The sequence below is a fragment of the Stegostoma tigrinum genome, chromosome 2 (genome assembly GCF_030684315.1).
Source record: "Stegostoma tigrinum isolate sSteTig4 chromosome 2, sSteTig4.hap1, whole genome shotgun sequence".
Classification (NCBI taxonomy): Eukaryota; Metazoa; Chordata; class Chondrichthyes; order Orectolobiformes; family Stegostomatidae; genus Stegostoma; species Stegostoma tigrinum.
This window is the reverse complement of record NC_081355.1, coordinates 42,963,707-42,987,681: the sequence shown is the minus strand read 5'-3', so window position 1 is coordinate 42,987,681 and position 23,975 is coordinate 42,963,707. Positions and strand designations below refer to the sequence as shown.

Genomic DNA, 23,975 nt, shown 5'->3' with positions numbered 1-23,975 from the left:
TGATCCTCGAGTACTATAGATGGGTCAGTTTTTGTCCAGTGTGTGCAGGAGGGCTTCCTGACACAGTATGTAGACAGGCCAACAAGAGGCGAAGCTACATTAGATTTGTTACTGGGTAATGAGCCTGGCCAGGTGTTAGATTTGGAAGTAGGTGAGCACTTTGGTGATAGCGATCACAATTCTGTTATGTTTAATTTAGTGATGGAAAGGGATAGATGTATACCACTGGGCAAGAGTTATAGCTGGGGGAAAGGCAATTACGATGAGATTAGGCAAGATTTAGGGAGCATAGGATGGGGAAAGAAACGGCAGAGGATGGGCACATTAGAAATGTGGAGCTTATTCAAGGAAAAGCTCCTGTGTGACCTAGATAAGTATGTACCTGTCAGGCAGGGAGGAAGCTGTAGAGTGCGGGAGCCGTGGTTTACGAAGGAGGTGGAATCTCTCTTCAAGAGGAAGAAGAAGGCTTATGTTAGGATGAGTGATAATGGGAACTGCAGATCCTGGAGAATCTGAGATAATAAAATGTGAGGCTGGATGAACACAGCAGGCCCAGCAGCATCTCAGGAGCACAAAAGCTGACGTTTCAGGCCGGAACGACAGCTTTTGTGCTCCTGAGATGCTGCTGGGCCTGCTGTGTTCATCCAGCCTCACATTTTATTATGTTAGGATGAGAAGTGAAGGCTCAGTTAGGGCACTTGAGGGGCTACGAGGTAGCCAGGAAAGACGTAAAGAGAGAGCTCAGAAGAGCCAGGAGGAGACATGAGAAGTTGTTGGCGGATAGGATCAGAGTAAACCCTAAGGCTTTCTATAGGTATTTAAGGAATAAAAGAATGACGAAAGTAAGATTAGGCCCAATGAAGGATAGTAGTGGTAAGTTGTGTGTGGAGTCAGATGAGATAGGGGAAGCGCTAAATGAATATTTTTCAACAGTATTCACTCTAGAAAACGACAATGTTGTTGAGGAGAATACTGAGATACAGGCTACTAGACTAGGTGGGATTGAGGTTCACAAGGAAGAGGTATTAGAAATCCTACAGAGTGTGAAGATAGATAAGTCCCCTGGGCCGGATGGGATTTATCCTCGGATCCTCTGGGAAGCCAGGGAGGAGATTGCCGAGCCATTGGCATTGATCTTTAACTCGTCATTGTCTACAGGAACAGTGCCAGATGACTGGAGGATAGCAAATGTGGTTCCCCTGTTCAAGAAGGGGAGTAGAGACAACCCTGGTAATTATAGACCAGTGAGCCTTACCTCAGTTGTTTGTAAAGTGTTGGAAAAGGTTATAAGGGATAGGATTTATAATCATCTAGAAAAGAATAAATTGATTAGGGATAGTCAGCACAGTTTTGTGAAGGGAAGGTCGTGCCTCACAAACCTTATTGAGTTCTTTGAGAAGGTGACCAAACAGGTAGATGAGAGTAAACCGGTTGATGTGGTGTATATGGATCTCAGCAAGGCGTTCGATAAGGTTCCCCACAGTAGGTTATTGTACAAAATGCGGAGGAATGGAATTGTGGGAGGTATAGCAGTTTGGATCGGAAATTGGCTTGCTGAAAGAAGACAGAGGGTGGTAGTTGATGGGAAATGTTCATCCTGGAGAGCAGTTACTAGTGGTGTACCGCAAGGGTCGGTGTTGGGTCCACTGCTGTTTGTCATTTTTATAAATGACCTGGATGAGGGCGTAGAAGGATGGGTTAGTAAGTTTGCAGGCGACACTAAGGTCGGTAGAGTTGTGGATGGTGACGAAGGATGCTGTAGGTTGCAGAGAGACATAGATAAGCTGCAGAGCTGGGCTGAGAGGTGGCAAATGGAGTTTAATGCAGACAAGTGTGAGGTGATGCTCTTTGGTAGGAGTAACCAGAAGGCAAAGTACAGGGCTAATGGTAAGATTCTTAGTAGTGTAGATGAGCAGAGAGATCTCGGTGTCCATGTACACAGATCCTTGAAAGTTGCCACCCAGGTTGACAGGGCTGTTAATAAGGCATACAGTGTTTTAGCTTTTATTAATAGAGGGATCGAGTTCCGGAACCAAGAGGTTATGGTGAAGCTGTAAGTATTGTGTACAGATCTGGTCACCGCATTATAAGAAGGATGTGGAAGCTTTGGAAAGGGTGCAGAGGAGATTTACTAGGATGTTGCCTGGTATGGAGGGAAGGTCTTACGAGGAAAGGCTGAGGGACTTGAGGCTGTTTTTATTAGAGAGAAGAAGGTTGAGAGGTGACTTAATTGAAACATATAAAATAATCAGAGGGTTAGATAGGGTGGATAGGGAGAGCCTTTTTCCTACGATGGTGATGGCGAGCATGAGGGGCCATAGCTTTAAATTGAGGGGTGAAAGATATAGGACAGATGTCAGAGGTAGTTTCTTTACTCAGAGAGTAGTAAGGGAATGGAATGCTTTGCCTGCGACAGTAGTAGATTCGCCAACTTTAGGTACATTTAAGTCGTCATTGGATAAGCATATGGACGTACATGGAATAGTGTAGGTTAGATGGGCTTGAGATCGGAATGGCAGGTCGGCACAACATCGAGGGCCAAAGGGCCTGTACTGTGCTGTAATGTTCTATGTTCTATTAAGTTCATCACCCTTATTCCTGACACTGCTTACATTAAAGTTGACACACTTCAGTCTGTTGCACTGACTGCAACTTTACCCTATCAATTGTCTCTCAAATGTTGAATCTACTCTCGATTAAAAATCTGTCCAATACAGCAGTAAATATATTAAAACATCCACTCTCCAATGCTGTTTGGAGGACAGCATTCTAAAGACCAAATACCCTCTGAGAGAAACAATTCCTCCTCATCTCTATCTTCAACCCCTAGTTCAAGAATCTCTCATGGGGAGGAGCATTATATCATGTCAAGCTCTCTCAAAATCTTGCTTTTATTTATCATTTGTGGGATGTGAGTGTTGTTGGATGGCCAGCACTTATAGCCTATCTCTAGTTCCCTTAAGAAGGTGATGGTGACCTACCTTCTTGAAGTGCTGCAAACCACCTGTGATTTAATAAGATCACATCTCATTCTTTCTAAACTCCAAAAGGGGTAGACACAAACTACTCAACGATTCCTCATAAGAGAACCCTTTCAGGAATCAGCCTAGCAAATGTTCTCTGAATTGCCTCCAATGCAAGTATATCCTTGCCTAAGTCAGGAGACCAAAAGTGAACACAGAACTCTCACCAATGCCAAATATGGTTGCAGGAAAACTGCCCTACTTTCATTTTCTAAACCCCACACAAAAAAGGCTAATATTCTTCTTGACTACTTCATTACTTGCTACATCTGCATGTCAACTCTGAGGTTCACATCCAAGTGCGCTCAGATTCTCTATACTGCAGAATACTGTAGTCACTTCCATAAAAATAATCTTCCGCTTTTCTATCCTTCCTGCCAAAGATGACAACCTCACATTTTCCCACATTAAACTTAAGTTGCCAAATTGTTGCCCACTGACATAACCCATTTTGCAGACTCTTTGGGTTGAATCTCAGTGTTTTCTTTTAGTTAAGTGCGAGTTGCATGAGGTTATTGAAGGTTTATCACTATGAGGCCCAGTGAGTTATGTATGAAGAATTGAAGAAACATTTTGTGTTTCTTGACTTGAAACATTAATCCTGCTTTCTCTCTACAGATGCTGCCAGACCTGCTGAGTTTCTCTGGCAATTTTTTTTGTGGCATTGATAGGATGCTTAACAGTCACTAATGAGTATTAGTGTTATTTGTTATTGTACTGCTGCCTAGTAAGAATCTCTCTACACCACTTGCAAAAAGAATAAAACAAATGGAGTAAGATAATTTCAATGTCAGGATAAGCCTTTCCATACTTGTAGTTAACTTTATTTCTCTCTCCCCAGATGTTGCATTTCTGAAGCACTCTTTTGTTTCTATAGCCTGAAGGGTTTCTTTACTTCTTACAGTGGATATAGGCATCACTGGCTCAATCTACATTAATTGCTCATTCTTACTTGAACAGGTAATGGTGACCCAACTATTTGAATCACTGCATTCCATGTGGCAGGTACTGTTATGACAGCCTCAGAGATGAATATGCCGAAGTGTGATGGTGCCAGGCGCAATCCTCTATGCCCCTATATTGATCTTAAACAGTTGTGATGTTGTGATATTATAGCTATCCTTATTCATTACATTATCATTGAAAGAAGAGGTCACATTCATCAGATTCAGTGGGCAGCTAATTTTCTCCTGCACTTCAAATAAACCACCTTTACTCTAATAATTAAATGCCTTCATGAGATTGATGAAAGCAATACAAATGGTAAAGTTCCCATAGTTCTACTGGACTCTAGCATTGCTGTCTCATTAGAGAGAAATCACCGGTGGTCATTTAACCTACAAGTCACCACACCTCAAGCTGGGGAAGAAGTTGAGAAGGAGAGCCTTCATGGTGACCTCAGTTGGTGTGGGAATTAAATCCATGGTATAGGATCAGTCGGCATGAACACCAAGGAAATACGTGGAGAACAAAGAACAAAGAACAAAGAAATATTTCAGCACAGGAACTGGCCCTTCGGCCCTCCAAGCCTGCGCCGATTGAGACCCTCTGTCTAAACTTGTCATCTATTTTCTAAGGGTCTGTATCCCTTTGCTCCCTGCCCATCCTTATATCTGTCCAGATACATCTTAAAAGACACTTTGTGTCTGTGTCTACCAACTCTGCTGGCAATGTGTTCCAGGCACCCACCACCCTCTGCGTAAAGAACTTTCCATGCATATCTCCCATAAACTTTCCTCCTCTCACTTTGAACTCATGACCCCTAGTAATTGAGTCCCCCACTCTGGGAAAAAGCTTCTTGCTATCCACCTTGTGTATACCCCTCATGATTTTGTAGACCTCAGGTGCCCCCTCAATCTCTGTCTTTCTAATGAAAATAATCCTAAACTATGCAACCTTTCTTCATAGCTAGTGCCCTCCATACCAGGTGACATCCTGATGACCCTCCTTTGCACCCTCTCCAAAGCATCCACATCCTTTTGGTAATGTGGGACCAGAACGGTACGCAGTACTTTAAATGTGGCCGAACCAAAGTCTGATACAACTGTAACATGACCTGCCAACTCTTGTACTCAATACCCCGTCCTATGAAGGAAATGATGCTGTATGCCTTCTTGACCACTCTATTGACCTGCATTGCCATCTTCAGGGAACAATAGACCTGAACACCCAGATCTCTCTGTACATCAATTTTCCCCAGGACTTTTCCATGTACTGTATAGTTTGCTCTTGAATTAGATCTTTCAAAATGCATCACCTCGCATTTGCCTGGATTGAACTCCATCTGCCATTTATCTGCTCAACTGTCCAAGCTATCTATATTCTGCTGTAATCTCTGATAGTCCCCATCACTATCTGCTACTCCACCAATCTTTGTGTCATCTGCAAACGTGCTAATCAGAAGTATACAGCCAACAGCTGTATGTTTTGTGTGAAACGGATGTTCAGAAAATAAAGACCAACTGCCCTCTTAAATTGCAAAGACTCAATTAAAATGAGGCAACACTGAAAGCAAAGAAAAAATCATATGGAAATGGCATGAGCCAAGAAGAACATAGGAGCCTTCTAATAGGAATATGAACTCTGCTTGGTATTGGTTAAGTGATCTGCTTCTGAGGTTTGTATCCCTAACCACTAATTTCGTGGCAAATCTGAATCTTGGATCGTTAAATGCCTGTGAAATTCACATTTCATAGCAATGAAATCAGGTGGGATGGAACCATAATCCAATTGAAAACTTCCTCCCAATTTGAGCCTTCAGTGGGAACACCTAGTCCCATATATTTTAAAACTCCTAGTAAACAGAATTTTTATCTAAGGTTCTTGAGTAGATCTGTAGCTCAGGTTGTGGATGCTGTGGTTGGTTTTCTTCCTGAGCTGGGTCATTAATTCACAAACATTTCATTACCTGCTGGGTAACATCATCAGTGCAGCCTCCAATGAAGCACTGTTGTGTTTTCCTGCTGGTATTTAAACTCTGGGGTCTGTTGGATTTGATTACCTCATTTCCGGTTTTCCTTTACAGTGGTGTATTCATAGGGCTTAGTTCTATGTGTTTGTTAATGACCTTCTTGGTGGAGAACCAGGCCTCTAGGAATTCCCGTGCTTGTCTCTGTTTGGCCTGTCCTAGGACCCTGGTTTTGTCCTAATTGAACTGGTGGTTCTCCTTATCTGTGTGAATTGAGATGAGTGAGTATTGGTCGTGTCTTTTTATTGCTATTTGGTGTTCATGTATCCTTGTGGCCAGTTTTCTTCAGGAAAATCAGAAATGAGGTAATCAAATCCAACAGACCCCGGAGTTTAAATGCCAGGCAGAAAACACAACAGTACGTCATCGGAGGCTGCACTGATGATGTTACCCAGCAGGGTAATGAAATGTCTGTGAACTAACGAACCAGCTCAGTAAGCAAACCCTACACAGAATTTTTTTGAATCTCAGATTTAAAACAAGAGAAGCGCTAGAACAAATACTTCTGTCACACTGTGATATCTAAATATTATTATAATTATGCATCTCTTTCTTGAGGCATTTCACTATCTGGTTGATGCTCTAAAACTACAAAGCTGAAAAGAGACATTGAAAGGACTTCAGGCTAATATACGTACAATAATCTGCTCTGAAAACTCTGCTTATGTTTTGACAGCTGTATAAGTTGCACCACAGTAGTAGAGTAGTTAGCACAACAGCATTCAAAAATAACCAACAACATTGTAAACAGCGTAGAACGTTCTATAAAAAAAGTCAGTTTAATGTTAATGGATCCAAAATTTAACGCTTGGTTTTATGTTCTTTACCAGTACACTAGTAGCGTACACTATCTCTAGTGTACACTACATTCCCTCCAATGTCATTACGTTCTTTCTTAAGGCATGGTGCCACACTGAAAATATTATTTCTGAAGAGGGGTCCCGACCTGAATCATCAACCTTCCTCCTCCTATGAAGCTGCCTGGCCTGCTGTGTTCCTCCAGCTCTACACTGTTGTCACTGAAAATATTATTTTAAATGTGTTCTAAGGTTTTATTGGAAGTATAAATAGTTAAATGGTGAGATATTAATAGAGGTCACTACAATCTAACGGAAAGAGACAGATTTTAATGAAGCTGAAAAATTGGTAAGATGGTGGGATTAGGTAGAATCCCAGTGTTTAGAATTCCAGCCATCCAAGTCTTTTTAAACACTTGTATACTTAATGGAAGGCTGCAAGTTTTTTGATACCAAAGGTCTTTTCTGTTGCAGATCCTTGGTTATTCTACAGTCTATTTACTTAACAATTAAAGAGGAGTGGCATGGTGGCTCAGTGGCAAGCACTACTGCCTCACAGTGCTAGGGACTCGGGTTTGATCCCAGATGACTGTCTGTGTGGAGTCTGCAAATTCTCCCTGTGTCTGCATAGGTTTGGTCTGGTTGCTCCAATTTCCTCCCACAGTCCAAAGATGTGCAGGCAAGGTGGATTGGTCATGCTAAATTTCCCATAGTGCCCAGGGATGTGCAGTCTAGCTGAATCAACCCTGGGAAATGTTGGGTTACAGGGATAGGGTTAGTCTGTGCAGGAAGGTCAGTGTGGACTCGATGGGCCGAATGGCCTGCTTTCACACTGTAGGGATTCCAAAATTCTATGATCAGGCAAGTGGCCATAATAATAATATCAAGATGTCCCTCAAAGAATTAACGGAAAAGGATATGCTGGATGTACTTTCTCACATTTCGAAAAAAAACCGACTTATTAGTGATAGGCAGCGTGGCTTTGTGCAAGGAAGGTCATGTCTCACAAACATGATTGAGTTTTTAAGCATGTGACAAAGATGATCAAAGACGGCAAGGTGATGGATGTTATCTATATGTACATTAGCAAGGCCTTTGACAAGGTCCCTCATAGCAGGCTGACACAATAGATGAAGTCACTTGGGATCTGCAGTGAGTTGGTAAGATGGATACAGAAAAGGCAAAGAACTGTGGATGCTGGAAAGCAGAAAAAAAGCCCAGACAATGCTGGATAAAAACTCAACAAGTCTGGCAGCATCTGTGGAGAGAAAGCAGAGTTGATGTTTCAGATCTAATGACCCTTCTTCAGAATTGATTGTAGCTAGGAAAAGATTGGTATACATTTTGAAGATAAGGCAGGGATTGGGGAGAGAAGTAAACAATAGGTGGAGATGGAATCCAGAGAGAGAGAAAAACAGTTGGGCAGATAAAGAAATGAGCAAAGGTCAGCCTGGGAGAATGAAAGCTACTAATGAGTTGCAGCCCATGCAAATAACAAGGCATGGCATGTGGGCATTGGGGTAAGGGTATGGGAGAGATGCTCAAGCCCTAAAATTATTGAACTTGATACTGCATGGTTCCCAAATGGAAAATTCGGTACAGTTCTTCTAGCTTGCGCTGAGCTTCACCAGAGCAGTAAACAAGTCCAAGACAGAGATGTTGGCCACAGAACACAGTGCTATGTTGAAGTGGCAGGCAACTGGAAGCTCAGAGTCATTTCTGTGGACAGAACCTTGGTGTTGTGCAAAGCAGTCACCAGTTTGTGCTTTGTCTCCCAATGTACAGGAGACCACATTGTGAACAATGTAGACTAGATTGAGTAAAATGCAGGTAAACCTGGAAAGTGTGTCTGGGGCCTCAGATAGTGAGAAGGAAGGAAGTAAACATGCAGTTGTTCAACATCTTCCCAATTGCAAGAGAAGGTGTTGGGAATGGAGGAGGAGTGGATCAAGGTGTTCCAGAGGAAATGATTCTGGAGAAGGCTGATAAGGGGAGGGGAATATGCATCTGTTGGTGGCATCCCACTGGAGGTGGCAGAATTAGCACTAATGATCCTTTGGATGTGGATGCTATTGGGGTGGTAGGTGAGAACAAGGTGGACCTGATCGTTGTTGTGGGAGGGAAGCTGGGGGGTAAGGGCCTAAGTGCAGGAGGTGAGTTGGACATGGCTGAGGGCTCTGTTAACCACTATGGTGGGGAATCTTCAGTTGAGGAAGAAGGTGGACATAGCAAAGGCCCCCTTGTCAGAGTTGGCATCATCAAAACAGATGTGATGGAGAAGGAGGAACTAGGAGAATGGAATATAATCTTTACAGGAATCAGGAAAAATGAGGATGTATATCAAAGTAAATGTGACAATCGGTGGATTTATAATAGATATCAGTGGCCAGCATAATCCTCAGAAATAGAAACAGAGATGTTGAGGATCGGAAGGGAGGAGCCAGAAATGGACTAGGTCAAGGTGAGAACAGAGTGGAAATTGAAAGTGAAGTAGATAAATTTTTCCAATTCCAGATGGATAGTGAAGCAGTACTGATGATGTCATCAACACACCAAACAAACTGTTGTGGGTGGGGGCCACATTGGGACTGGAACAAGGAATGTTCCACATACCCCTTGAAGAGATAGGCGTAACTGGGCCCCATGAGGGTATCTGAGATAACAAGATGTAGAGCTGGATGAACACAGCAAGCCACGCAGCATCAGAAGAGCAGGAAGGCAGACTTTTCTGACCTAGGCCCTTCATCCAGCTCTACACCTCATATTTTCCAGCATCTGCAGTTCCAACTTCCCATATGGGTATCCATGGACACTACTTTCATCTGATAAAGTGGACGGAATTAAAGGAGAAGTTGAGGACATGCTTGGCTCGGCAGAGGAGGATGGCAGTGGATGTGGACAGTTTAAGCTTTTTATTCAGGAGAAAACAAGGAGCCTTGAGCCCATCCTGATGGGGGAATGGATATAGAACTGGATTAGTCATAGAACACAAAGTAGCAGTGAAGGTTATTTTTTCTGACTGGAGATCTGTGGTGTTCCACAGCAATTGGTGCTGGGGCCTCTGTTGCTTGTAATATATAAATGATTTGTAGGAGTAGGTAGATGGTCTGATTAGTAAATTTGAGGACAGCACATAGATTGGTGGAACTGTGGATAGTGAGGAGGATTTCCACAGGATACAGCAGGACGTAGATAGGCTGGAGACTTTGGACAAATGAAGTTTAATGCAAGGTGATGCATTTTGGAATGTCTAATGCAGGAGGGAAGTATAAAGTGAATGGCAGAACCCATAGTAGCATCCAATGTATAGAAGGATCTAGGCATACAGGTTCACAGTTCCCTGAAGGTGGCAACACAAGTGGATAAGTTGGTCAAGAAGGCATTGGCATGCTTGCCTTTATCAGTTAGGGCATAGAGTATAAAAATTGGCAAGTCATGTTGCAGCTGTTTCGAACTTTAGTTAGGTCATATTTCTGGAATATTGTGTATAGCTCTGGTCACCACACCACCAAAGGATGTGGAGGCTTTGGAGAGGCTACAAAAACAGTTTACCAGGATGTTGCCTGGTTTGGATGGTAATAGCTATGAGGAGAGATTGGACAAACTTGGTTTGTTTTCACTTGAATGTTGAAGGATATTGATAGAAGTTGACAAAATAGCATGGATAGAATGGGTAGCTGAAGTATTTTTCTCAGAGTAGAAGTGTTAATTATTGGAGGATATAGGTTTCAGGTAAAAGAGGGCAAGTTTAAAATTTGTGAGAGCCATGTTTTTTTACACAGAGTGGTAAGAGCCTGGAATATGTTGTCAGAGGAGTTGGTGGAGGCGGATATAATAGCAATGTTTAAGAGGCATCTTGACAGATACATGAATAAGCAGGAAATAAAGGAATACATACTGTGTAGGGGCAGGAGATTTTTAGTTTAAAATGGTATCAAGTGTCAGACGGGCTGAAGGGCCTGTTCCTGTACTGTGCTGTACTTTGTTCTTTGAAAGAGTAGTCAGTTTGTATTGATAGTAGGTGCAGGACCTTTACATGTATTTGCATGGACTACACAGGTATCCTCAATGATTCAACAACTGATATACGATTGCTTACCATCACTGTAATTACTCTACTCACTGACGCATCAATTAAGAAGAAATAGAAGAAACACAAGTAATGGCGTACCATATTTTCATGACAAAGTCTGAAAAATGGCTACCACTAACAAAAATACCTTGTTTGAAGGAGTACAAGACCATAAGACATAGGAGCAGTAGACCATTGAATCCATTCAGTCTGCCCCACCATTCGATGAGATCAGGATGACTTGAGAATCATCAACTCCAATTTCCTGCTTTTTCTACATAGTCCTTGATTTCCTTTTTTGATCAAAAATTTGTCTATTTCAGCCTTGAATATATTTCATGATCCAAACAATTTGATTGATTTGCTGCCCTCTGAGAGTCAAGTTCCTCCTCATTTCTGTTTTATCTGGGCAACTTCACACTCTGAGATTATGCCCTCTGTTCCTAGAATCTCCCACAAATATAAACTTTCTGCACCTATGATGTCAACCCCCTGAAAATCTTTTATGGTTCCAATAAAGTTGGTTCTCATTTTTCTGAACTCCAATGAATACAGGCCCGATCGACTTATCCTCTCCTCATAAAGCAATTCCTCCATACCCAGAGGAATCTTCTCTGGATTGCATCTAATTGTTCATAATTTAGCAGCTATTGTCTAACTAGTGCCTTGAAAGTTTTAGCAAGTTTGTATTCTTCATTTCCTTTGAAATAAAGGGCCAAACTTCCATTTGCCTTTCCTATTACCTACTAAACTTGGATACTAGCTTTTTGTGATTCATGGGTCAGAACTCTCAAATCCTTCTTTTCAGGTGGCAGGGTAGCACTGTGGTTAGCCCTGCTGCCTCACAGTGCCAGGGACTTGGGTTCACTTCCAGCCTTGGGTAATTGTCTGTGCGGAGTTTGCATGTTCCTCCTGTATCTGTGCGGGTTTCCACTGGATGCTCCAGTTTCCTCTCACAGGCCGAAGATGTGCCAGTTAAGTGGACTGGCCACGGCAAATGTGAGGTTATGGGGACAGGGTGGAGGGCGGGTCTGGATGGAATGCTCTTCAGAGAGTTAATGCAGACTTGATTGGCTGTATGGCCTTTTTCCAAACTGTAGGCATTCTATGATGTTGGTCCTAACATGGTTCAAGTGAAGCCTTTCCCACCAGGACAGTTCCCTTCTACCTTAGTACTGATGCCAGTGCCCCATGAACTGAAAGTCATTCTACTCAAACATACCTTTCAGCCACAAATTTAACTCTTTGACTTTAGTTACCCCATAACAGTTTGCCTGTGTGTTCGGCAGTAATACACAGATTATTACCTTAAAGATTCTTCTTTCTAATTTAGCTCAAACCTGTTGAATTTTTTTCAACAGAACCTCCCAAATAGTCCAATCAATGTTTTTGCAGACAATGTGGATGACGTGAACGGGATCCCTCTCCTCCCACCCCAAGTTCTTCTCCAGCCCCGAGGGAATGTCCATAGGCCAGGGATTGGGCGTGCAATACAGTCTTTGGGACTCTGGCTTATTCCTGCAGAGCATAATATCCATCATCCTCATTATAATGTTCCCCACCATTACTACATTCTTTTTTCCTTTCTTCAACTGAATTAGCACCAGGGTGCTTCAGTCATTTTGCTCATTCTCCTTCCAGTGCCCACAGTTGTCTGCATAGCTCACAAGAATGTCATAACTATTGGATAACTGCAGTGGCCAATCCCTTCAAATGGAATCTCCTGGCCTGCCATGCCTGCCTTACCTGCAGTCACACTCTCCCGTCCCTCATTACAGACCAAACTTGAATTATTATTCTGAAGGGTACGTCCAGCCCTCTGAAGCAAAGAGTCAAGGTTGCTTTCCCCTTCCCTGATATGGCACAATGTCTGCGGCTCAGATTCCAGCTCCTCATCTCAGATCTGAAGTTCCTCAGCCTGCAAACACTTCCTACAGATGTGTTCCCTCTAGATCGCTTTGGTGTCCAGCAGTATGCACAAGCTTCTTCAGCAACCTATCACCCATCCTGCTATCACTATCGTAATTGGTTTAATTTAGAAACTAATTAACCCAGATTCCCTGCTCTTTAAACTGCATGGTAATGATATTTCAGTAAAGGTCAGATGATAGTGTAATGAGCATGAATGATACTTGAGGTGGAATTAATTACAAGGGAGTTTTGGTACACGTTATTGAGCAAAATAGCACAGGACTGTTCATGGAGGGAGTAGGCTACAAACCTAGTTGAACAAACTGTTAATCAATAAGAGACTTTGCAGTTATCGCTGATGGAAGTTACCTTCAACCATTTTTTGCTCCAAACTCTCTGGGATCATGAAATGTATCCTGGTTCTGTTCCACGTTTTCTGTTTTCTAAAACACAGGGACATAAGAACAGGAGAATATCATTCAGCCTGTTGAGCCTATCCACCATTCAAAATGATAAGGGCTGATCAAGACCTTTAATCACCTCATACCCCCAACCCTCTATGTCACTGGTAACCAGAAATCTATCAAATCCTACCTTGAACATACTCAGAAACTGAGCATCCATAGTCCTCTCTGGTATAGAATTCCAAAGGTTCACAACCCTCTCAGTAAAATAATTTCTCCACATTCATGGCCTCAGTGACACTGCCCTTATTTTTAGACTTCCCGACCAGAGAAAACAATTGCTAGCATCTACCCTGTCTCTTCCTTTAAGTTTTTGGTAGGTTTCAATGAAATAATCCTTCAAAACCCTAGTGAAAACAGGCAAAATTTGCCTAAAATCTCCTCATAGGACAGTCCCACCATCCCAGGAACATATTTGGTGAACTTTTATTGCACCCCCTCTGTGGCAAGAATATATTTTCTGATAGAAAGAACCTAAACTGCACGCAGGTACTCCAGGTTATGTCTAATCAAGCTCCTCAACAATTGAAGCTAGTCTTCATTACTCATGTACTCCAATCCTCCGGTGATAAAGGCTAACTTTCTACTAACCTTCCTCTTAACAACCTGCTACACCTGCAGTTTTGCCTTCAATGATAAAATTCAGTGTCCAACATTAGATATGATTATGTATTCCGGCAACATTTGCTAAATAATCCTGAGTATGGTAAGAATTATGCGGACCACCACTTTAAGATTATCAGTCAGGCTTGCATTATTGTACATGCATAGGTATTGGAAGCTACATATATTAGCACTGAATATTCTGTTCTTTGCAGACAGAAAGTTCAAAGGTTGACAGTTGGCAGTAGGTTCTTATCTCAAAGTTATATTCTCCAAGGCAACACAAATTTCCTCGCCAACCAGTCAGCACATTCTGCTTATGCAATATAAAAATGTTGTTTCTCTTCTGATGATTACAAGATGAAAAGTTTTGACTAAATGAATCCATTTCAACAATTTACACTTCTGTTAAATTGATTTTGTTTGACTAATTTAATTATGTATGGTTTCTCAGGAGATTTATTATGCTGATCGTATTCCACGTTAGAATGTTTCATAAAACTATGTTCTCTCTTGTACTGATGCTTATAACATTAAGTATCAATATAATTGTTTCTGGCATGAAACAGCAAATTAATTATGATATTTAATTAAAAAAATCATATAAACTTGTTACATTCCATTAATGCTGGTTGGATATTTGTGATGGCAAGCTGAAGTAGTTAGGTAGGCAAGGTAAGCGGTTCACAGAGTTTTGATGGGAGAGAGAAGGGTCTAGGCCCAAAACGTCAGCCTTTCTGCTCCTCTGATGCTGCTTGGCCTGCTGTGTTCATCCAGCTCAACACCTTGCTATCACAGAGTTTTGATGCCTGCTTGAGCAGTCTGTTGACAAAAAACATTTGCGTGCTAGTTATTAGTGGACATTTATTTGGTTCCAGGTCCTGGAACTCTTTTTCTAATAGCACTGAGGTGTACCTACACCACATGAACTAAAGCTGTTCAAGAAGGTGGTTCACCATTTCTGAAGGGTAACTAGATGGACAACATGCTTGCTGAACCAGCAATGTCAACATCCTGTGAATTAAAACAAATGTCATTTGGTTATCTAAAATGGGCCAATAACATTAACAACATTATTTTGGTATTACAGCACTCCGAATGAAAAGCAGTTGATGAGAAAACTATGGCCATTAAAATGATATTGTTTACAGGAGTGCTATTACAAATTAGTAGGAACTGCACATGACTAATGTAACATTTTGAGAAAAAGCTGTTGAAAATATATGCCGTCGTTTGATATTTACATTCCAAATTTTGTGATATATTGCGTGTCTCAAAATATCTTCAACCATTGGCACCTGTGCCAAATACAGATCCCTTTGCAGAAGTGAATTTTTAAATTCATCTATAACGAGAACCACAATCGAGCGTTGGGAAAGCCAGACTCTGACAATTTGCAGTCCCTTTTTTGTGGTGGGTGGGCGGGTCTTTCTTGGTTGTATCTGTGTGTGTGGCTCATTGATAGGAGCTGTGGGCGGGATCTCCTGCACCAGATTGGTTCAACCACTGTATCTGACTCCTTTTCATTGTGTATTTTTGTTGGTGTATGGGCAGAACTCATACCACGGTCCAGGCCGTTTTAGGTTCGAGTGAGTTGTTGGTGCCGTCGCTGACCGATCTTCTCATTGCCGGCTGCTACATTAATGGCGGCCTTTTCAGGGGAGCAAGCAGACCGCCGGCCCATTCGAAGAGTCAGGTCCAAGAGTGATACGCCCTATCTCACCGAAGCAAGAATATCCTTCAACGTGGAGACAGGTATTGACTGAAACAATGCAACGAGAATAATGGGCAGTAAATTGAATGATAATGAGGAAGAGGAGCCGTCATTGTACGGAAATAAGGGAATCAAGACAGGCTTCTTAAATTAGGTATAGAAGCGGTGAGTGTCACAGAGATAATGAATTTAAAAACAGTCATTGGCGCGCACACTGATGTTTTATGTTTTATCCCAACTATTGTCTTTCGATGTTGTGACATTTTATGTTGCATTGCGGAAGGACACGACTTGAATTTGCCCATGGCTGTTTCTCCGTTCGCTTGTACATGAAAAAGCTGCTACAGTGCCGATATGAAAGGGTGGAGGTTATTTATTTAATTGCTCGATTGTAATAATCTAGATGTATCACTCCAAAAGTGATAAAGTTTGCCAGAACTGGACTATCAGCTATCTGGGTTGCAGTTGCAGTTGCATTTGAACACCTGCCTATCTCGGCGTGCCTGCACAATCTTCAGCATCCAGCTGCAAACGGTAGGACTGGAGTGCTGCTGTTGGCGAGTGCTCACTCATTCGCACTGAGTAGGGTTGAGGTTGTTAGGTGAGCTCGAATGTTAATCCAGTATACCAAATGCCATCTCCTTGTGGACAGTGTCGCTTCATTCCAAAAGTATCATTTTAAAGTTATATGTTTTGTGTTACTTAAAGTTGGCGTTTCAATAACTTTGGACTTCTCTGCTAGGGGTTATGTTGCTGCGACAGTAACGAGTGCATATTATAGTTTGGAATGCGATATGCGAAATTCACAGCAGTTGTGGATGGTCTCGGGTGTAATTTCATTTTCGATGTATTTTCCAGATTTAAAACAAAGTCAGAAACTGAAATGATAACATAAACTCAGAATTTAATTTTGGAAGTTTCAGTAAAGGATAGTACTTTCTTAACGAAGCGCTTTGGTGCTTTGCGTACTGCAAATGATTTTTTAGAATAAATGTAATTTATGCATACATGTTGCCGTGATTGTTCTGTAAGGAAACACGGCCGTTTGGGAATTGTGGTTGTTCGCCAGATTTTGAATTTCTGTATGTTGTGTCCAAGCAATAATAAAATCCAATTTCTTTTGTTTGAATGTGCTGGAAACTGTTGCAGTAGTGACTATGTGTGTTGATAATAGTTTTGGCGTACCAGTTAATGTGGAAACCGAAACCAGTCCTAATTGAATAAAATGCTGACAGTACACCAATATAAAATGGAATTAAGGGAAAAAAACTCTTGATTTTAGTTCTTCATATTTTTTCACACCTCTTAAAATGTTGTTATTCAACTTGTGCAGAATTAGTGTAAATTCTTAAATAGTGCAAAATTTTAAACTTTGTGTGGATGTAAGTGTTTTACCTATTTTTTCCATAAAGGTTAGGAATTTTTAGACTCTTTCAATGTTTGAAGTGCCTTGAGAATTTTGATTATAATTTAGTTTGCATTTAATCCTGTAATGGAATTGAGACTTTTTTTCTAAAGTTTCCTGCAGTTAGTTTTCTTGGAGAGGATACTGAGGAACAGGATCAACTAATATTTGGATAGTCAAGGTCTGATTAGGATAGTCAGCATGGACTTGTGCTCTGGAAGTCATATCTGACAAATCTTTTAGAGTTTTTCAAAGTGGTAGCTGAGAGGATGGATGAGGGTAGGTGGTGAATGTCGTCTACGTCGACTCTTGTAAGGCCTTTGACAAGGTCCTGCATGGCAGACTAGTCATAAAAGTTAGGACATGTGGGATTCAGGGAAAGCTAGCTAATTGGCTAGATGGTAGGAAGCAGAGGGTGATGGTTGAAGGTTGTTTCTCGAACTGGAGGCCTGTGACTAGTGGTGTGCCACAGGGGTTGATGCTGCAACATTTTGATTTTGTTATTTACACAAATGATCTGGATGTGAATGCTCAAGGCATGAATGGTAAGTTTGCAGATGATACAAAATTTGGAGAATTCATTGTTAGGGAAGAAGATTATCAAAAATTACAAAAGGATCTTGATCACATTGGGAAGTGGGCTGAGGATTGGCAAATGCAGTTCAATACAGGAAAATGTGAGGTATTGCATTTTTGGAAAGTAAAACCAAGGTAGGACTTATACAGTAAATGGTAAGGTCCTGAGGAGTGTTATGGAATAGAGGGACCTAGGAGTACAAGTACATAGCTTGTTGAAAGCAGTGTCACAAGTGGATAGGGCGGTGAAGAAGGAATTTATCATGCTAGCTTTCAGTGGTCAAAGTATTGAGTATAGGAGTTGGGATATTATGATACAGTTGTATAAGTCATTGGTGAGGCTGTGCTTGGAGTGTTGTGTTCAGTTTTGGTCTCCTTGTTATAGGAAAGACATAGTTAAACTGGAAAGTGTGCAAAGAAGATTCACGAGGGTGTTACCAGGACTAGTTGGACTGAGTTATAGGGAGAGGATGGGACTTTATTCCTTGGAATGTAGTAGAATGAGGGATGACCTATTAAGGTGTATAAAATCATGAGGGGCATAGATAGGATTAATTTATATAGTCTCTATCCCAGGGCTGGGAAGTGAATGCCAGAGGGCATAGGTGTAAGGTGAAAGGGGATAGATTTAAGAAGAGCCTGAGGGGCGACTTCTTCATGCAGAGATTGGTGTGTATATGGAATGGGCTGCTAGAGAAAGTGGTTGGGGCAGGTACAATAGCAACACTTTTGGGGGGAAAAAAATTGGATAGGTAAATGGGAAGGAAAGGGTTTTGAAGGATATGGACCAAATGTAGGCATCATGGTCAACATGGATCAGTTTGGGCTGAGAGCCTGTTTTCATGCTGTATTAATCTATGACTCTTATAACATGAAGGCAGACAGCTGAACAAAGGCAACAAAGCATGGAGCTGGAGCAACCCAGCAGGCCAGGCAGCATCAGATGAGCAGGAATGTTGACATTTCAGGTCGGGATTCTTCTCAGAAATGGGAGGAGGGAAGGGAGCTGGGAAATAAATAGAGAGGAGGGGTGAGGCCGGGGAAGGTAGATGGGATGGTGATAGGTGAGTGCAGGTGGGGATTGGTCAGTGGGAGGGATGAGGTGGATAAGTGACAGAGAAGATGGACAGGTTGCATCAGGTCAACGAGGTAGGGATATGAGGGAGGTTTGGACGTGGGCTGAAACCAGGGTTGGGAAGATTTTAAAACTGGTGAATTCCATGTTTAGGCCATCAGGCCCTAGGTTTCCAAGGCAGAAGATGGGTAAGTTCCATGTTTAGACCATTGGGCTCGAGGGCCCCAAGGTGGAAGTTGCTCCTCAGTTTGCGGGTGGTCAGTGGAGGAGGCCCAGGATGAACGTTTTCATCCAAGGGTGAATTAAATTAAAAATTTAAAATAAAGGGTTTGTTAAAATAGTTTGCGACCTGAAGATGATGTTCTTTGTCGCACACAGAATGCAGTTGCTCTACAGAATGGTATCTGAGTTTACGTTGGAGGAGGCCACATTGGGAGCAGCAGATACATTAGACCAAATTGACAGATGTACAGTTGAACCCCTATCTGATATGGAGGGTTTGTTTTATGCCTTGAGTGGAAGTGAGGAGGATGGTGTAGCGACAGGTGTAGCACTTCCTGTGGTTGCAGGGAAAGTTGCAGGGTGTGGAGGGGACAGTGGGGAGTGTGGAGCGGATGAGGGAGTCATGGAGTGAGTGGTCCCTACGAAAGGCAAATAGGTGTGGGGAGAGAAATATTTCTTTGGTTGTGGGGTCGGCTTATAGATGCCAGAAGTGGTGGCGAGTGATTGGTGGAGTGATGTGTGAGGACAAGGGGGTTTCTGCCTTTTATTTTGGTTGGGGGAGGGGTTTGAGGGCTTTCAACCTCTGAATTCAAAACGCAGTAAAGATAAATCCTTCGAAGGCCCTCAATAGTCACATAAGTGGTTCCTAACCCTACTTTTGAAAAACCAATTCCAGTCTGCATAGTAAATAATTCTAGACACCGGTTTTGTATGTTATATGAAAGAATTAAGTTTATTTAAATATACAAAAACTTTATCAGAAAAAAATACAATTCAAGTTAACTTAGTCAATGAACTGTGCTATAAACTTGGAATTTTAGTTTTCAGCCCCCATTCACACTAAAGGGAGAAGAAGAAACATGGTTAAGTGATAAGTAAAAGAAGCTAACAAAACTAGCCTGATTACTTAAATGGTTCTCTCGCTACCTGGTTTCGTAGGCATAGCTGTGAACTCCTTGGATGGTTTTCTGGAAACATCACAATCACCTTTTCAATCCGGTAGCAATACTGCTAACTCAACTTTCCACTCTCTGGGCTTCTGAGGGAGATTAGGCAGGGAGCTTTCAAATACTCGTGCTATGTCCTTAGCAGCCAAACAGTTCTCCCCAGAAAACAGCAAAACAAATTCAACTAAGATCCTTCCTTGAGGTAGCCAACTTCAAGATGGCAGCGAAGTAGCTTGAAAGCCTGGAGAGTGACAGATGAAGAAAGAGGCCTACGGCAGCAGCGACAGCAACACCAGGATAAGCTGATGTGACTCTACCCCTGCCTGGGGTCTCGTCGAACGAGGCTCACTCCCGTGGCCTGTACATGCAGGCTGGGGTGAGGCTTCTGGTTTGCAACTCAGCCCAGGCACCTAAAAGGAGTGGAAGCATCAATGAGAGGGATGGATGGCGCATCACCAGCAGTGTCTGGAGGAGTATCAGATGGTATACAGGAGGCTTCTCCTGGCCCAGTGATGAGCTGGCTTCGAGTGGCCCAGCATGGCTGTCTTCTTTGGAGCCTTCTGAACCAGCATGACAGTCTTGTTCTGGAAAAGTGGAACAACAACAAACTTGTTGGAAAAGCTCATCATGTCTGGCAGTATCTGTGAAGGATAAAACAGAGTTACCGTTTTGGTTCTGGTGACCCGCCCTCCATTCTGGCTGCATCTTCAGGATATTCTTTCCTTCCTTAATCGATTTTCCTCATACCTATGAGCCATTAACTGAACTGCAATGAACTTTGTCTTAATTTTACTATTTTTGTTATCATGTATGACTTCTGTCATCAAGAGAGGTGCCATAGTGTGGCGACTTATCAAGCTTTTCACTGTATTTTTCAAGTAAAGGTAAATGTGTTAAATTTCTATTCTGTTGTAACTTCTGTCCGTTTAAATACGGCATCCCTCCCGGGGTTGGTGTGTTTGCAGGAATCCTCTTAATGAAAAATCAGCCTGCAATTAACCTCCAGGCCTGGCCTCACTATCAAACAAAAGATTGAATGTGAGGCCTAGCCTGGAAGCTAATTGTTAAAAGTTTGTTTGGTGTGTTCTTTTCCTTTTACCACAAGCTGTTTGTCAAGCCCACAAGCCATCTTTAGCTCATAATTTCCAGTTTACAGCTCCAAACCAAAATTGAAAAGAGTAAAAATAATGAAACATCAACAAGTGTTCTAACTATAGATAAAACACTGTGAAGCTGGATGAACACAGCCAAGCAGCATCAGAGGAGCAAGAAAGCTGAAGCTTCGGGTTGAGACCCTTCTTCAGAAATTGGGTGGGGGAGGGTGCGGAAGGGGATTCTGAAATTGAGAGGGGGAGGCAGATAGAGGGGAAGATAGAGTGAGAGGAGACAGACAGGTCAAAGAGGCGGAGTTAGAACCAGTGAAAGTGAATGTAGGTGTGGAGTTAGGGAGTGGATAGGTCAGTCCAGGGAGGATGGACAGGTTACGGGATGAGAGACGGGATGGTGAAGGATGAGGTTAATGGGTAGGAGATGGGGGTGGGGCTTGAGGTGAGAGGAATGGTTAGGGAGGTGGGGACTAGCTGGGCTGGTTTTGAGATGCGGTCGGGGGAGGGGAGATTTTGAAGCTTGTGAAGTCCACATTGATACCCTTGGGCTGCAGGGTTCCCAAGCGAAAAAGGAGATGCTGTTCCTGCATCTTTCGGGTGGTGTCCTTGTGGCAATGCAGGAAGCCCAGGATGGACATGTCTGAGGAGTAGGGGGAGCAGTTGAAATGGTTTGCGACTGGGAGGTGTAGTTGTTTGTTGTGAGGTGAGCGTAGATGTTTAGCAAAGCAGTCCCCAAGCCTCTGCTTGGTTATCCCAATGTAGAGGAGGCTACAACGGGAACAGCAGATACAGTATATCACATTAGCAGATGTGCAAGTGAACATCTGTTTGAGGAAGGTCCATGACTTCCTTCTCTGCTCCACACTCCCCTCCAGCCCCACCACCCCTGGCACTTTTCCCTGCAACCGAAGTAAGTGCTACACCTGCCCCCTATACCTCCCCTCTCACCCCCATCCCAGGCCCTAAGAATACCTTCCATGTCAAGCACATGTTCACCTGCACATCTGCTAATGCAGTATACTGTATCCGCTGTTCCCGTTGTGGCCTCCTCTACATTGGGGAAACCAAGCAGAGGATTGCGGACCGCTTTGGTGAACACCTATGCTCAGTTTGCAACAAACAGCTACACTTCCCAGTCACGAACCATTTCAACTGTTTCCCCCCCTCCGCCATACTCCTTGGACGACATGCCCATCCTGGGCTGCCTAAATTCCCACAGTAACGCGCCCCCCCCTCCCCCACCAAAAGATGCAGGAACAGCATCTCATATTTTGCTTGGGAACACCTGCAGCCCAAGGGTATCAATGTGGACTTCACAAGCTTCAAAATCTCCCCTCCCCCGACTGCATTCCAAAACCAGCCCAGCTAGTCCTTACCTCCCTAATCATTCCTTCCACCTCAAGCCCCACCCTGATCTCCTACCTACTAAACTCATCCCGCTTCCTTGGCCTGTCCATCCTCCCTGGACTGACCTATCTCCTCCCTAACTCCCCACCTACGTTCACCTTCACTAGCTCTAACCCTGCCTCTTTGACCTGTCTGTCTCCTCTCAACTTATCTTCTCCTTTATCCATCTTCTATCCCCCTCCCCATCTCTCCCTGTTTATTTCGGAATCCCCTTCCCTTCCCCTCCCCCATTTCTGAAGAAGGGTCTCGACCCGAACCGTCAGCTTTCCTACTCCTCTGCTGCTTGCCTGCGGTGTTCATCCAGCTTCACACCATTTTATCTCAAATTCTCCAGCATCGGCAGTTCCTACTATCTCTGTGACAAGGGTTCTAACTATTTCTGTGGCTGAGAATTTGGCCAGTGAAGAACCAGGTTAATTCTAATTTTCTTGTTCTCAGTTTTTATTTTCTTGTGATAGAAATTTAGAATAGGTTGGATGAAATGGATTTTTGGAATGAGTGTTGGTATTACTGTAACCTGAGGAGAAGTAGAATAGGAGTGGAAGGGATTGAGAGAATTGAAGATAAAGTATTGAGCACTGACAAACAGCTGCGAGTTTAGCAGGAGAAAACATTTTTCTTGGTTTGATCAAATGAATATTTATTTCACCAACTTTGGTCATTTAGTCTTTTTGTAATTACTGCCTGGAAAAACTGTTTCCCCCAAATTTTCCTTTCTTGAAGTCATCAGATCTTGCACTTGAGATTTCCAACACAGTTGTAATATTATTCGCTCATTGTTTACTTATACAATATTTTCACTAACGCTAACTGTATTAATATGCCCAGACTGGAATCCATTGTTTGTTCAAAATATTAATTCTGTAAATCACTTTGAACTGTGCTTAAAGTACTTTGGAAGTTTTTTCTGACCTGCTGCTGATAGTTTTCTCTGGCTAAGTTCCTATAGAGTTGTGGGGAGAGGAAGAGAGTCATAAATATATTCTTTAGTTACAGGAGAGCTCCTAGAGAACTGGGGAATAGCCGATGTTATTCCTTTGTTTAAAAGGAAACTGGGATAATCTGGAAAATTACAGGCTGGCGAGCCTTACGTCAGTGATAGGGAAATTTATTGGAGAAGATTCCTCTGATTTGGACAAATATGAACCTATTAACACAAGGCAGCATGACTTTGTGTGGGGAAGGTTGTGTCTCATAGATTTGATTTGAAGTTTATTTTGAGGAAGTGGCGAAGATGATTGGAGAGGGCACTGCAGTAGATATCTGTATTGACATTAGCAAGGCTCTTGACAAAGTTCCTCACGGCACACTAATACAAAAGGTGAAGTTACATGGCATCTGCAGGGAGCTGGTAAGATGGATACAGAATTGGCTTAATCACGGAAGACAGAGTAGCGGTAGAAGGGTATTTTGCTGACAGGAAATCTGTGACTGGCAGTGTTCTGCAGAGATCAATGTTGGGACTTCTGTTTGTAATGTATATGTTCTATACGTGTGTGTACGTTTGTTCACGCACTCTCTCTCATGTACGTATGTCTTGGAGGAGACTGTAGGCTGCCTGATTAATATGTTTCTGGATGATAAAGATTGGGGGATGTGTAGATAGTGAGGAGGATTGCCAGCGGATAGAGCAGGATATAGATGGGTTGGAGACTTGGGTGAAGAAATGGCAGGTGGAGTTTAAT

The 23,975-nt window shown here is 42.6% G+C and overlaps 1 protein-coding gene across 7 annotated transcripts in view; it reads left to right on the top strand.

The window, feature by feature from the left end:
- The window catches only part of phactr1 (phosphatase and actin regulator 1), a 537,086-nt gene that overhangs the window by 25,106 nt on the left and 488,005 nt on the right, over nt 1–23,975 (top strand). For 3 of the 7 annotated variants that reach the window (XM_059653713.1, XM_059653742.1, XM_059653702.1), the window contains exon 2: nt 15,393–15,593. In XM_059653713.1, coding sequence (XP_059509696.1) covers nt 15,482–15,593 — 112 coding nt within the window. In that variant the 5' untranslated portion in view covers nt 15,393–15,481. Of the gene's footprint in view, nt 1–15,392; nt 15,594–15,618; nt 16,154–23,975 lie in introns of those variants that run through there. The other 4 variants (XM_059653707.1, XM_048521347.2, XM_048521339.2 and 1 more) reach the window with 4 other exon arrangements.